Genomic DNA, 16,048 nt, shown 5'->3' on the forward strand with positions numbered 1-16,048 from the left:
GTCACCTCTTCACCCAGGTCTTTTCAACCATCTATTCCTAAACTGGACTTTGAAATTCTCTACTCACTTCATCAGTTTGATTTTCATCATGGCACTTATCCTTCCTCATAATTACCTTAAGTAGTTACTAGTATTTATTTATTTCTTGAGTATTTGCTCAAATATTATTTATTTCTTAAGTATTTATTAATACATAAAAGCATAAACCTTGTTCAACTTGGGTCACTGATTGAAATGAAAGCACCAAGTAAATATTTGTCCAAAAAAATACCTATCTATTCATTTCTCTTAAAAATAAATTTGACTAGTGCAGATTGGAAAAAGACCACAATAGTATATCTTGTGAAACATGACACCCATTGAATAATAAAAGCATCAGGCTGGGATCAGAAGACAGTTTTGTCACTGACACCTTAGTCGACATTTCATAAATCACTTAATTTCTCCAGGAACAGGTTTCTCCCATGTAAAACTGGGCTAACAATAGCCAGCCTCTCAGGCAGTTTTACATTTATGTGCGTTAAAGAATTTTGTAAACTGTAAAGTATGGAACATATATGAAGAGTTATGATTGGAGGTGGGATAGGGATCTTAACTAAACACTAGACATAAATTAACAGTGTCTTATGACTTTTGAAAGAATTGGTTCCAAACATTGGTTGCATCCAAAGAATAGTTTAGATTTTGTACTGGCAAAACAGATTATTGCATTTCCTTCTAGCTGCTTACTCTGTAAGACATTGACAATTGTCCAAAGACCAGGCCAAGGTAGCTTGTGGAGATAGTGTCACTTGGAAAACAATGAGAATAATTGTGGAAATAGTGAACAAAGGAAGCGTGGAAGAGGATGGTGGGAATTGTGATGCTTATTTTGGGTATGTGAAGGATTGTCATGTGGAAGATACATTGCAAGTAAAGATGCAATAAGATGCAAACTAGGAATTAGGAGTGAAAAACTGAGAAAGACAAATGCTGTTTAAGACCTTATTTTAATGTAAGGAAGAGTTTTCTAAGCTTTAGAGCAGTCATATGATGGTGGAGGTAGTAAATTGTGGTGGTCACATCTCCACAAACTAGGTGGAGACACATAAACAATATTATCAGAAGGCTTTTAATATTAAACTGAAGTTCAGGCTAGATGATTCCAAGGTCCTACCCAAGTCCTGCATTGTAATCAATCCAATGCAATACTCCTATCATGATTATTGAAAGTGAAAGGATCATGAACTCAAGCTCTGACAAATCCCCAAGTGCTACTCTTAGAGACAAAATCAACCCATGAGACAGTGGCAGGTGACACCAGTCCTGAGCCAATGAGAAGAAAGAGCAGCCAGGTGTGGGGTTCCCCAGAGAGCTCTCAGCAGCCTGTGCACCATGCCATCCCACAGCTGTCTGCTGTTGTTTAGTCACAACGTCATAGCCCACCAGGCTCCTCTGTCCATGGGGTTTCCCAGCCAAGAATACGCCTGGAGTGGGTTGCCATTTCCTTCTTCAGGGGATCTTCATGACCCAGGGGTTGAACCACGTCTCCTGCTTTGGCAGGTGGATACTCTACCGCTAAGCCACTAGGGAAACCCACGTCCTACTGAGAATCCCTTTAATGTTGTGGGTTAATGTCCTTCAAGGATTTGCTGCTATATTTCACAAGACACTTGCTGTTGCAAAGACCAATTCCAGTTATATACGAATATCCTTCAATTCAAAAATGATCTCCAAATCGTTTGAGGAGCAGGGAGGAGGAGAGGAGCAGATACCTCAAAGATGCAGCAAGTGCTAGGTTGGCAGAGCCAAGCAAATGTTGCCTGAAATGACTTTTGCAGCCCCCAACTTGAGGAACACAGTGACTGCCCCTCATCCCTTTCTATTTAAGTGTCCCAGAGAAAAACATAGGCACATCCTATGTTAACTCTCTGTTGCCAGGCTTCATGTCCGGAGATCTACACTTGAGACATGCAGGGCGTGGGGCGGGGTTGGGGGGGGGGGGTGGCTGGTGGGGAAAGTAGAAAAGAGGGAGATGGAACCCACGGAGACACAGGCTGACATCATTTTTTTTCCCCCTACTTTAGTCCTAGCTCCCCAGGGCGCGGGAGGAGGCTGTGGGCTGCGGACTCCGCGCTGGAACCAGGAGTCGTTGAGCCGGAGCCCAGGGAGCGTCCCCTCCCGGTGTCCCTGCAGCAGCCTCCGGCTGGTCCCTGGATGCTCAGCCTCGCTGCCTCCTGGTGCAGCATCTCCTGCAAAGACAGCCCCAGCGCCGCCGCACGGGGTGCCCGGTGGGCGCGAGACTCCGAGGCATTGGCTCCGTAACTTTTCACGTCATTTTCTGCTCCGGATCCCCTGGCAGCCGGTCCGCGCCTCCTCCCGCCTCAGAGCGCGGCGCCCATGGGGCAGGGGCCGAGCCGCTTGCAGCACTGAGTGGACCCGGGCTGGAGCCAGGTATGTCCGGCACCAAACTGGAGGACTCCCCACCTTGTCGCAACTGGTCATCTGCTCCGGAGCTGAACGAAACTCAAGAGCCCTTTTTAAACCCCACCGACTATGACGACGAGGAATTCCTACGGTACCTGTGGAGGGAGTACCTCCACCCCAAAGAATACGAGTGGGTCCTGATCGCCGGCTACATCATCGTGTTCGTGGTGGCGCTTATTGGGAACGTCCTGGGTGAGTGTCGCCCCGGGCAGCCCCCGCGGGGGCCGCCACGTCCGAGTGCGCGGGGCTGTCAATACCCCTCCTCCCCCCAGGCATGCCATGCACACAAAGAGGTCGCTGCTCTCGGGGTGGGGTTATTTATTTATTTATTTTTTCAACAGAAGTTTTGGGGTTTTAGGAGCCAGAACCGAGCCCTGGAATGGTGATCCTTTATTTCTGCAGGGAGGCGCGGGGAGCCGCGCTGCCTTTGCGATCACCTGGGTTCCCAGCGCCAGAAGAGCGGCAGGGCTGTCCAGGTGGATGAGCCGGAGTGGGAGCAATCAGTCATCATTTTGTGTCACGTGGCCGTGGCCCGGTGTTTGGGGGGTCCTGGGGGTGGGGGGGGGGGGTCAGTCTGGTAGGATGCGAAGCTGTGTCCCTAAGGGAAAAGCTCTCCTGGGCTGGGGGAGTCATGAAAGATTTGCGAGCCCGGTACAGCGTCCTTTGGCGAGAGAGAGGGTTGAGGCTCTGTCTAAAGGTGGTAACGAAAGGGCAGGGAGTGGGGACGCAGGCAAAGCAGGGAGGTGTGCTCAAGCACAGAAGCTGAATTAAAAGGGACCCGTGCCGCTGGGAGCGAGCAGGAGGGAGGAGGGGCCTCTGAGAAAAGTACCAGGGCGATCAGGATCATTCATCCATCCATCAACCCCATCCATTCATTCATTTATCTACGGTACGCATGTATTTTCCAGAGCATGCTCCGTTTCCAGGCTCGGGAAATATTTGCTACTGATTTTTCCACCCGCCCGCCCCACCAAAGCTGAGACCACGCTTAGTGCTAGGTCCTCACTGTTCCTCTCTGTCTGGGTTTGTATGTAAACAGACATTTCTTCGCCCACTTTACACCTCTGCACAATTTCTGAGGGTTGGCGGGGAGTGCAGTGGCGAGATGGTGGCTGTGGTGATGGAGTTTATTAGGGCAGCTGGAAACGGACTTTTTTAAAAAAGCAGCTTTGGAAGGGAGGGTGGACTGCACATGAATTGTGAATGGAAGGAGCGTCTACCTTGATGAATGGAGAGAGAGTGGGAGGCGTTTAAGTGCAGAGGGCAGTGTGGAGGGAATCTCTGTGGAAAATGACAAGAGAGAAGACAGGCTAGGAGAAGATGCTCTTGATTACAAAAAGGCGGAGAGGGTGAGTGAGGTGGAATAGGCTGGGAGGCACTGAAGTCCAAAACACAGACTTTGTAACTGCAATGGAGGCTGATAAGAGACTTACTCAGCTCTCAGCACCAGCTTGGTTTTAACCTTCTCTCCCCAAGAGTGTCAGACTGGTAAGAAGCGTCCACTGTCTTCCCTCACCTATTCAGGGGCAGAGTAGCTGATAGGTGACTGAAAGGCATTCCTCAGAGCAGGTAGATTATTATTTGATAAGAAATATAAGAACCCTCTGAAAACTTCAGTTGGCCCTGTCTACATGTTCTTTCAGCCTGTTTTAATTTTGCTGCTGTTTTAAAAGGCAAACATAAAGGAAATCTTTTGAGTATGTAAGTTAGGTGGATGGAGGTGGAAATACACATTATTAGGGCTATCTGTTGTAAGGATAAATCTGTTAATCATAATGCTATGCTTTTCTTGTTTCCCTTATTGTCTATCCTTAAAACTACAACAATTAGTATATGTGGCTACTAGCAGAGCAACATTTTACTGCATTATGCTAATACTTAATGATAAATGAATAATCAAAATTGAACATCTGTTGAGTACCTACTGTGTGCCAGACACCTTCATATATGCTCTCCATATGCTCTCACTTAAACCTAAGAGTAACCTACATTTGACAGAAGAAGCAAGAATTAGAGAAATGAAATGAGTTTTTAAGGAACTTGATTCAGATTTGGGTCCATTTCTTCTGACCTCGGTCCAGAATTCGCCACTGTCATTCCACTGTAGATTTAGAAAGCGTGTAGAGAATGAACTCTTTGCCCCTGGTGTCTGCAAGCCTATTGAATGCATTTCCTGTTCTCTGCATCTAGGTCCAGTATTAATAAATTACCATGAAGGGTTAATTGTTCTGTCATTCTCTCCAACAGAAACCCACCCGGAGAGGAACTTTATTGCACTGCAGTACAATTTTGACGTTTTGCAGAATGGCTACAAATCACAACTATTTTTCTTTCAGGCTTAACCTCTGTGCTAAAATTTGCTCCTTTTTGCTCTTAGGTTACTCTAGCCTGCACAGACCTGTGATGCATTATCTTCGTATCCTAATTGCATAGTTTAGGAGTGCGTGTTGGCTAGTCCGAGGAGTGTTTTATTCTCAATTAGGAAATACCTCTACAGTAGGCTGCTTGTTTGGTAACACCAAGGGAGAGAGCACTGTCCACAACCCTAAGTGCCGAAACAGCCAATTTTATTCAGCTTGAAACAAATAAACAAACAAAAAAGACATACAGAAACCACTCTGTTTTCAAAAAACTGACAGCTATTTTCTTCAGGACTGGATGGCACTGAAATCTTCTCTGGCTGAGCTGAAACCCATATTCTTTACTGATATATCCCCTGAAAGTTGATGAGGTTGAAGTTTGACATTTAAGCAAATGAGAAGCATCATTACTCACAGACAGCTTCCTGCTCTTGGAAGTCTGTGTCAAATTTGCAAAACAGATTAGATTGCCCCTCCACCCCATCATATGTCATTTTATGCAGAGAGTGGCAGGACAAGAAGTCACATTATTCATTCAAGATAAAGAGGCAACATTAGGTATGAAGGTGAAATACCACAGCCCAGGCAGCAGATGTAATCCCTGACCCTTCAGGTCCACTTACCACTTGTACTTTCATGTAACTGAAAAGTACTTGGAAAACCTCAACCTTGTTGAACTTACAAAGAGAATGTAATCAGTTAGAAGTCATTACTCCTGCAGTGTCCTTTTGTGACCGGAACGACAACATCACTATCATACCGCCTATTTTCCTGCTCTCCATGGTACCTCTCTCATTATATATCCTCTCCATCATCAGAAGCTTCTTTCCCAAGATAATAAGCAGTTTCTTAGGGAAAATGTTGACAAAAGTCATTCAAAATAAGGCGAAAAATTAGTCTACATGAAATTTCATGATTATACACATGCTAATAAAAACATGCGTGTGTGTGTGTGTGCAAAGTCACGTCAGTCGTGTCCAACTCTTTGCACCCTATGAACCATAGCCCATCAGGCTCCTCTGTCCATGAGATTCTCCAGGCAAGAATACTAGGGTGGGTTGCCATGCCCTCCTCCAAGGGATCTTCCCAACCCAGGGATCATACCCACATCTTTTGGGTCTCCAACCTAGGCATGCAGGTTCTTTACCACTAGCAGCACCTGGGAAGCCCAGTAAAAACATACACATGTCTAATTATAGAATTATAAGTCTTAGAAAGGAAGGTGATTCTTAGTTTCTTTTTGGAGGTAGTGTTTTTCCACTGTCTTCAAAATTATGTCACATATAATCTATTCCTAAATATATCTTGTACTTTAGCCAAGTAGCTGCATTCAATTATTTGACCAGCACATCTTGAGCAATGCTTGTTGTTGTTCAGTTGCTCAGTCCTGTCTGGCTCTTTGCGACCCCGTGGACTGCAGCACACCAGGATTCCCTGTCTTTCACTATCTCCCAGAGTTTGCTCAAGCTCATGCCCACTGAGTTGGTGATGCCATCCAACCATCTCATCCTCTGTCGTCCCCTTCTCCTCCTGCCTTCAATCTTTCCCCGCATCAGGGTCTTTTCCACTGTGTTGGCTCTTCGCATCAGGTGGCCAAAGTGTTGGAGCTTTAGCTTCAGCATCGGTCATACAGCAATGCTTTGTTTTTAAAATTCCTGTGTTTGTGGGGAGAAGGTACTTGGGAACACTCAAGAGAATATGTACATATTTTTTTAATCATTCCTACTACTCCTTGAGTACAACCGGATGGAGAGATGGGTTCTAGTCAGTTCTGGTTTTAAATATCTGAAGGAAATGATTAATTCTCTGCTTCTATTACATCTGCATTCAAATATATGATTTCCACCTGAAGTGCTTTTGTCTTCCCTGTTGTCATCTTCATATAAAAAATGAGGAGAACATTCAATAAATGACATCAGTCCAGCTGTGCATCTCACTTCTTGTGTGGCCATTAGTGAAACTGTCAAACTCTCCAAGTCTGTTTTATCCAATTGAAAATCATGATTTATAATTACTGACTTGACTCAGACATAGAGAGCAGACTTATGGTTGCCAAGAGGGAGAGGGTTTGAGGGAAGGATGGACTAGGAGTTTGGGTTTAGCGGATGCAAACTATTGTATGTAGATGGATAAACAACAAAGTGCTACTGTATCCTATGATAAACTATAATGGAAAAGCTTATGTTATGAAAAACAATGTATTGATACCTATAACTTAATCACTTTGCTGTATAGCAGAAATTAACACAGCATTGTAAATCAACTATATTTGAATAAATTATGCTTATAAAAATAAAAGCAAAATAAAAAATAATTCCTGCCTTGCAGAAATTCTGTGAGGATATATGAATATCCTACATATAGATATATAGAGGATTACACACATATATTTTTTTCTGGACAGAGTATACACTAAATGCCAATTTCAATCTCTTCATTCTTACTAGAACTCTCTCCCTGGTGTGGTTAGTAGTCATCCCCTGCCTCCATGACCAGTCTGTAGTTTTGCCAAATCTTCATGGCCTCTATGCTGGTGTTTTCCTCAATTGAGTGTTTTCCTAGAAGCTGTTAGTAACATGGCATTGGCATAGCCACCCTGCCCCACCCACTCACCCCCCCATCAGATGTTTATTGCATCATACTGTTTAACACTGCCTTCCCACTTCTGTGTGAAAGTCATTCGTAACCATCACAATAAGTTTCTCTTGGTTTACATTTGTATGCATTAGGTTCCATTCACTCAGAGTTTTTGAAGTATTAGTTGGCTGGTCTATCTGTATTGTTTTAAATAGCATGCACACACATAATATGTTGACTTAAAGCACACTGCCCATTAAGAAATGTATCCAATAAGAGTTAAACTAAACTGGGTAGGTGGAATGGAAAGAATACATGTAATAGGATTGCTTCCTGTAAAGCTGCTAATCGTATGCCCTAGCCAATGCAATGGCAAAGTTTAAAAGTTGCAAGTTTCTGTTGTTCCTAAATCTAAGACCTTTCTTTTCTGCTTATCCTAAAGCCCATCTCAGCTCTGTGGGTCTTTTAGAACCCATCTTTTCTTACACAGGAAGCAGAAAGAGGTTAGACATAATATATTACTCATCTCCGCTGAGACCCAACAGAAGTCATGAATAGTGACCATAACAGGTAAGATTAGCCACTAACCTTTAAACTTGACTTTAGTTACAGAATGCAAAGCATGCTTACCTGAAGAAGAATTAAACTGATACCCTCACATTTTCCCTAATATCATAGCCATTTAATTTTACCGGGTAAAATAAATCATGTTTTTGACTTGAACAGAATCTCAGTGATAACTGTTTAAATGACTGTCTCATAGATAACAGCAGCATTTATCATGGGCAGACAGTAATGAGATAACATGTGCTACTGATAATTGAAATGGAATGGGTTCTTTCTGTATTTGAAAAAAACATGATGAGTAAAGTGAAATAAATGAAAATAATACCAACTTATAAAAGAGGCTGAATCTAACACTCAAATACGAACACATCAACTTCTACAAATTTTTCTTGGTTTTGTTAGGGCATACATGTACTTTTTATATTTATGTGGGTTTTTATTATTTCATATTTTAGAGCATGTTTGCAAATCCTTCTGTACTGCAGTTATGTTAGCATTCCTAAGTTCCTGAATCTTACTCAGCTCCTCAGATTTCAAGAATATCCACCAGTGGTGTCATTTCCTTGTGAGAGATAATCTTTTCATCCTTCTTCTTCTAGAATTCTGACATACCTTCCAACCTTAGGGATGCTGGCTCTGTGGAATAATAACAGCTCTGTTGGCTCACTGATGAGGTCCAATCAATGACATGTGATGGGTGAAATGAAGGGCATTCAAAAATTGTTTTAACTTTTTTTTAATTGAAGGATAATTACAACGTTGTATCATTTCTGCTGTACAACATAGTGAAACAGTTATATACATACATACATATATATATATATATATATATATATTCCTTCCCTCTTGAATCTTCCACAACCACCCCCATCCCACACTTCTAGGTCATCACAGAGTGCCAAGATGAGGTCCCTGTGCTTTATAGCAGGTTTCCATGATCTATTTTATATATGGTAGTATATATATGTCAGTGCTACTCCCGCAGTTCATCTCCCCCCGATGTCCTCATGTCCATTCTCTCTGTGTCTCCATTCCTGCCCTGAAAAGAGGATCATCTGTATCATCCCTCTACATATGCGTTAATATATGATATTTATCTCTTTCTGACTTAATTCACTCTGGATGTCAGACTCTGTTGTTGTTTAGTCACTCAGTCCTCTCTACTCTTTTTACAACCCCGTGGACTATAGCCCACCAGGCTCCTCTGTTTATGGGATTTCCCAGGCAAGAATATTGGAGTGGGTTGCCATTTCCTTCTCCAAGAGATCCTCGTGACCTAGGGACTGAACCTGCGTCTCCTGCATTGCAGGTGGATTCTTTACAGCTGAGTCACCAGAGAAGTCCATGTACAGATCCATCCAAACTGAAGGGCATTTATTTATCTCCAACTCCTTTTCTCATTGCAAAGGAAAATAAAGAATATTTGTTGAGAATACCAGGTCCTGGAAGCTAGGTTCCACCATGAATATATGTATTTCCTTGATGCTTCATGACAAACTTGTAGCAAGGAGGTGAATAGCTTTGATTTACAAATGAGAAACATGAAATTAAGAAAGGTACTTTCTTTGTACCAAAGTTTAGCCAGACAATAAGCATCAGCACTAGATTTCCCATATGGATTGATCAGACTCCATGGCCCACCCATGTTACATTATATCCTCCTGCCTTTGTCCCATATTTCTAATCCTGACCAAGAAAAAAAAAGAAAATAGAGAATGAGAATGCTCCTGAGGTGGGTGCCCTCCAGACGATTTATGGAACTGTGCTGGCCGGTTGCCACTCTGTTCCTCCGCTAGACCACAGTCCTTCAGGCTGGAGAATGAGCTCATTTGATAAGCTAACCAAGGTCAGGCTAGGGTTACTTTGCAAGAGAAAATTTCAAGGTAAAATAGGTGCTGCCAAAAATGCTTTTGTCTGTTCGGTGGGGGGGGGGGGGGTGACTCATTGGATAAATATTAGATAATTGTGACCAAGGATTATTTTCTTACTGAAGATGCTGTCTTTAGACACCATTAAAGACCAAGGACCTAAACATTTACTATCTCAGATAATCCAAAGGTCTTTTTGGTCTTTTCTTTTTCTCCTTTTTCAAACCTACTCACAAAATTTATTTTTCTTTTCATAAAAAAATCATATTCTTATGAAATCATTTCAAAATCATAACTTTTTATTGATTTGACTGAATAGGTCAACATTTATGTCACACAATAGTGTTCCTAGAGCACAATGGTGTTTCACATGTCCAAAGAGGCCTTACCTGTAACATCATACGTGAAATGACCTTTAGATGCTGACAGTGGACCACTTTGAGAGGTTATTGTATGAAATGCATGACACATATGCCCAGTCATTTAGATATCTGACTCAGGACTGAATGTATTCATTTCATCTTTGTTCCTGATGAGAGATCATCTCTTAACCAAGTAAGTGGTTTGTATATATATTTAAATAGCATGAAATTCCTTTGTCATTGGAACTGTTTCCTTAGAAACAAACACCAAAACTATTCAGAATGAATAAGTACTTTATCCTTGAAAATAATTTTGGATTATTACATTGAGTCTTTTACAGTAATTTGCTCTCAATATCACATACATATGAATGATGCTTGACATTTACGTATTATTTTACTCCTCAGAATACAATGTTACATACATTGCTTCACTTATTCTTCAGAACAGTCTAATGAGGTAGGTCTTATTTAATGAAAATTTTAGGTCCCTGAAATGATTTGAATTCATTTTAAAAGTTTGAATACATGGAAACCTCCAGGTAATCTGTGTGAGCTTGGAAAAAGCTTGCCAGCTTCCTGTATCCCAAGAAGCTAGAATAAGGATACTAACTTCCATTGTCTGATCTTCAGCTACGATGTCTTTGGCACCTGGCTTTGTCAACATTCTGAGTTCAGGCACAAATTAACCAGACTTACAAAATTTGCACATGCATAAGTAAATGAATCCAACGTCTTAATTGAAAATAAGAAATTACTCTTACAAATCATAATACTTGAAGCTCTTTCAATCATCATGATCTCTTTCTGTAGACACAACTATATGAAGAGCTTTATTGGTCTGAAAAAGTAGGCTGTGCCGTACTAGCAAATGAACCCTAAATTCTTATTGGTTTAGCATCACAGAAGATCATTTCTTATCTGTTTGACATCTAATGTGGCTTGGAGAGTCCCTCATATCCAGTGACTCAAGGTTCAGATGTTCTCTCTGTTCATGGACCGCCCCAGCTTACAGCCTCTGTGAAACTACCCTCCAGGAGGGGTCCCAGTATCCCCCCACTGACCAGTATTCACACCCTGTGCTGTGAATACCCTTTCATACTGTGCCAGCAGTGATCTGGGTGACCATCAGTGTACATACTTACATATATGCCGGTTTTGTCAATATGGTTAATTTGTGTCTGAACTCAGAATGTTGATAAAACCAGGTGCCAAAGACATGATAGCTGAAGGTCAGACAATGAGAGTATCCTTATACTGTCTTCTTAGAATACAGCAGAAGAGACAGTATGTCACCTTCAAGATTACATTATAAAAGGTCATAGCTTAATCTTGACTTTCTTGCTCTTGGATTTCTTGCTCTGGATAAAGTAAGCTGCTTTGTTGAAACTCATGTGTTAAGAAACTGAACTATCCAGCCAACAGCCATAAAGGAAACATGGTCTGCTAACAACAACCACATGCATGATCTTAGGAGTGAATCTTTCAGCCAGATTGAACCTTGAGATGATGCCAACAGCATCCTCCCCTGCCCTCACCAGCTTGACTTAATGACAGATACTGAGACAGTATCTAGCTAAGCTTCTTGCAGATTCCTGACCTTGTAGAAGCTATGGGATAATGTTTGTTATTTTAAGTATTTTTTTTTAATCTGGGGTTAAGTTGTTTTACAGCCTCTATGTTGTCATGATTGGAGAAGAGTGACCTGGAAAATGCACAATAGCTCTTAACTATCATTGCCAAAAAGCTCCTAACCATGTCCCTCAAGCTCCTAACCCTCTGGCCAAGTCCAGTCCCATAGTATCAACCTAACTACAAGTGCTGCTGAAACATTTAACAGTCTCTGTCACAGGAACCAGACAAAGTAGTTAAAATTATTTTAACTTGCGTAGTTTTAGAGCAAGAGAATTTAGAGGAATCGAGCACATGATGGCATAAGGCTAAGATAAGCTGCTAGATACTTCCTCTCCACATTCTGGGTCTCTGCCAATAGAAGTAACATATAGTATTGGGAGACTTTGTGCCAATTACTGTAACAAGAATTCAGGGTCCAAAGAGAGTAGAAATCAAGGAACCTACACACTAGGTGAAGAGACAAATACATTCACAGATAATCTGAATATAAGGTGTCAAGTGCTCTGACAGATGAGTTACAGCATGTTGTCAAAGCACATAAAAAGGACACCTAGTTCCATTTAGGGGATTAGAGAGAGGTCCAGGAGAAGATGACTCCTACGCTGAGTTTTAATGCAAGAATTCACGTCAAACAGGTGAAGAAAATTGAGCAAGGTGTTCTAGGCAGAGGAAACAGCAAAATCAGAGAGGCGTGAAATAGCATAAGCATGCAGAGAATGTTAAGTGACTGGGTAAGTGCAGATGAGGAGAGGCTAAGGAAGGAACTGGGGTGGTAGATAAGGGCTGGGTTACGCAGTGCAGTAGGGCTCACCTCCTCTGAGACTGCAGCTTGTAGGGGGCCCTTCGAAGACTTTAAGGAGGGTGCTGTCACTGAGAGGCTCCGGAAGGTTTTCACACTGGAGTCTGTCCTGTTTGCATGCATACGTGCTCAGTCACCCAGTCGTGTCCAACTCTTTGTGACCCCATGGACTGTAGCCCACCAGGTTTCTCTGTCGATAGGATTTCCCAGGCAAGAATACTGGAGTGGGTTGCCATTTCCTTCTCTAGGAGTTTCCCCGACCCAGGGATCGAACCTGCATCTCCTGCATTGCAGGTGGACTCTTTACTATTGAGCCACCTGTCTTGATTGGGGCTCTCTTAATTAGCCTAGCTTCCCTTGTGGCTCAGATGGTAAAGCGTCTCCCTGCAATGCGGGAGACCCTGGTTTGATCCCTGTGTTGGGAAGATCCCCTGGAGAAGGAAATGGCAACCCACTCCAGTATCCTTGCCTGGAAAATCCCATGGACCGAGGAGCCTAGGAGGCTACAGTCCATGGGGTCGCAAAGAGTCGGACATGACTTCACTTTCACTTTTCACTTTAATCAAGCCTACTTTAATTAAAAGAACTGATCATTGAACACAATCAAAATTCTTCTAAGTGGCTTTCCATATACTCCCTAAGAGAGAAAAGGAGAAGGTGAGAAAACGAAGAAAGGGGTAAAGAAAAGAAGGGAAAAGACGAAGATTGAACTATAGGAAATAATGTTACTGTGTTTGCTTTGCTGAACATTTAAATTTGAGAGGAAATTTCCTTTAAAATATTTTTTCATATTTCTTTCCTGAAAGATCCACATGTCAGTCTCCTGTGTCATAGTTCTATTAATATTTTCCAATATTCTATACAGCTTTTCACTAAAATTATATTCATATTAACCTATTTTGGAGGTTTCAATGGGTCACCATGCACCCAGCCATCCATCACTTTAAAGTTTAGATCATTTTTTCGCCTCACACTAAAACTCAAAAGATGACAAATTTGAGATCTAATGAAAAATTTTCTTATTTTCCAACTAAATTCCCAATTTTTTTCCAGTTTACTTGCAACTTTCTAAATACGCTCATTTGAAATTTTACCTTAAATGGCATTTTAATCATTCCAATAAACAATGAAGATAATACATTGACACTAGGTCAGCCTTTAGGGAATTACAGAAAACATGTCTTTATGTGTTGAAATGGTAACACTTCAAAATTTCTAAAACTGTCAGTTCAGTTGCTCAGTCATGTCCGACTCTTTGCGACCCCATGAATCACAGCACGCCAGGCCTCCCTGTCCAACACCAACTCCCAGAGTTTACTCAAATTCATGTCCATCGAGTTGATGATGCCATCCAGCCATCTCATCCTCTGTCGTCCCCTTCTCTTCCTGCCCCCAATCCCTCCCAGCATCAGGGTCTTTTCTTTTCTTCACATCAGGTGGCCAAAGTACTGGAATTTCAACTTCAGCATCAGTCCTTCCAGTGAACACCCAGGACTGATCTCCTTTAGGATGGACTGGTTGGATCTCCTTGCAGTCCAAGGGGCTCTCAAGAGTCTTCTCCAACACCACACTTCAAAAGCATCAAGTCTTCTGTGCTCAGCTTTCTTCACCGTCCATCTCTCACATCCACACATGACCATGGGAAAAACCATAGCCTTGCCTAGACGGACCTTTGTTGGTAAAGGTGCTTTAATATGCTTTAGTATGCTTTAATATTAAAGCTTTAAAAAGATTTAATATGCTATCTAGGTTGGTCATAACTTTCCTTCCAAGGAGTAAGCGTCTTTTAGTTTCATGGCTGCAGTCACCATCTGCAGTGATTTTGGAGCCCAAAAAAATAAAGTCTGACACTGCTTCCAGTGTTTCCCATCTATTTGCCATGAAGTGATGGGACCAGATGCCATGATCTTAGTTTTATGAATGTTGAGCTTTAAGCCAACTTTTTCACTCTCCTCTTTCACTTTCATCTAGAGGCTCTTTAGTTCTTCACTTTCTGCCATAAGGGTGGTGTCATCTGCTTACCTGAGTTATTGATATTTCTCCCGGCAATCTTGATTCCAGCTTGTGCTTCTTCCAGCCCAGTGTTCCTCATGATGTATTCTGCATATAAGTTAAATAAGCAGGGTGACAATATACAGCCTTGACGTACTCCTTTCCCTATTTGGAACCAGTCTGTTGTTCCATGTCCAGTTCTAACTGTTGCTTCCTGACCTGCATATAGGTTTCTCAAGAGGTGGGTCAGGTGGTCTGGTATTTCTATCTCTTTCAGAATTTTCCACAGTTTATTGTGATCCACCCAGTCAAAGGCTTTGGCATAGTCGATAAAGCAGAAATAGATATTTTTCTGGAACTCTCTTGCTTTTTTGATGATCCAACAGATGTTGGCAATTTGATCTCTGGTTCCTCTGCCTTTTCTAAAACCAGCTTGAACATCTGGAAGTTCATGGTTCACTGTAGTCACTATGAAAACTCTTTTTCCTATTCCTAACTCACAAGGGAAATACAGCACAGATGAAAACCTGTAGATTTTCAGGGAATTTGTATTCCTACTCAGTGAATTTAAGATGAATTTATGAGGCACATGTGGAGCCTTTATCTTATTAGTATATTGTCAGAATTGGAGTCACAAAACCACTATCTATAGTAATTTATTTTATAAATTCAGAATGAATTTGATGAGTCATCCACTTTGGTAGAGAACCATATTGTTTATAAATTCAATTTTGAAGGCAACTTATCTTTCTTCAAATGTGCAGATTGAGCTCATCTTTCTCACAGAAGTAGAGAGGTGTGGTTGATGCTTATTAACCATTTTGTCATTGGGTGAAACTGAGTCAACACTTCATTGTAAAAAAATAGCTAAAACTTAAAAAAATAGCTAAAATCTCTCCAATCAGAATATTTAATGCAAAAGTTTCTCAAGTTTAGAAAGCTGAAAAACAAATTCATTAAAACATCTCACCAGCTGGTGTAGGAAAAAGACTTCATATTTGTTGGGACATTTATGTGCTTGGGCTTGATTTATATTATATTTCAGCCGTAGGAAGTCTGGAAAGCCTTGTTCTTTGAAATCATCAGAGATGGTGATGGTGACTCATAGATTCCTGAAAGTCAGTAAGATTATCCTAGTTTATAAATTTATGTGGTTTCTTCCCCAGACATGATCACTGACTGCAATTGGTCACTGACAGGAGGCCCAACTATCTCAGTTGAAAAGGGGAAAATAATAAGAATTTAAGGAATTTAAAACACATAAACAAAAACATGAGCACACTCACACACATGCACACACACACATTCTGGGGATTGTATTACATGAATAATATGATTTTAATGTACCCTCTTTTTTCACACAAGATTAAGAAGCTACCTTCCAAACTTTTAAAATGTCCAAATCTGGACATAAAGCCTTGA

The 16,048-nt window shown here is 41.6% G+C and overlaps 1 protein-coding gene across 1 annotated transcript in view; it reads left to right on the top strand.

Moving 5' to 3' along the window:
* Positions 1-2,090: 2,090 nt before the first annotated feature.
* Positions 2,091-16,048, top strand: part of HCRTR2 (hypocretin receptor 2) — a 133,868-nt gene continuing 119,910 nt past the window's right edge. Inside the window, exon 1 of the mRNA XM_020878257.2 lies at positions 2,091-2,658. Within this exon, the coding sequence (XP_020733916.1) occupies positions 2,436-2,658 (223 nt within the window). The 5' untranslated portion in view covers positions 2,091-2,435. The remainder of the gene's footprint in view (positions 2,659-16,048) is intronic.

This window comes from Odocoileus virginianus, chromosome 27 (assembly GCF_023699985.2).
Source record: "Odocoileus virginianus isolate 20LAN1187 ecotype Illinois chromosome 27, Ovbor_1.2, whole genome shotgun sequence".
Lineage (NCBI taxonomy): Eukaryota > Metazoa > Chordata > Mammalia > Artiodactyla > Cervidae > Odocoileus > Odocoileus virginianus.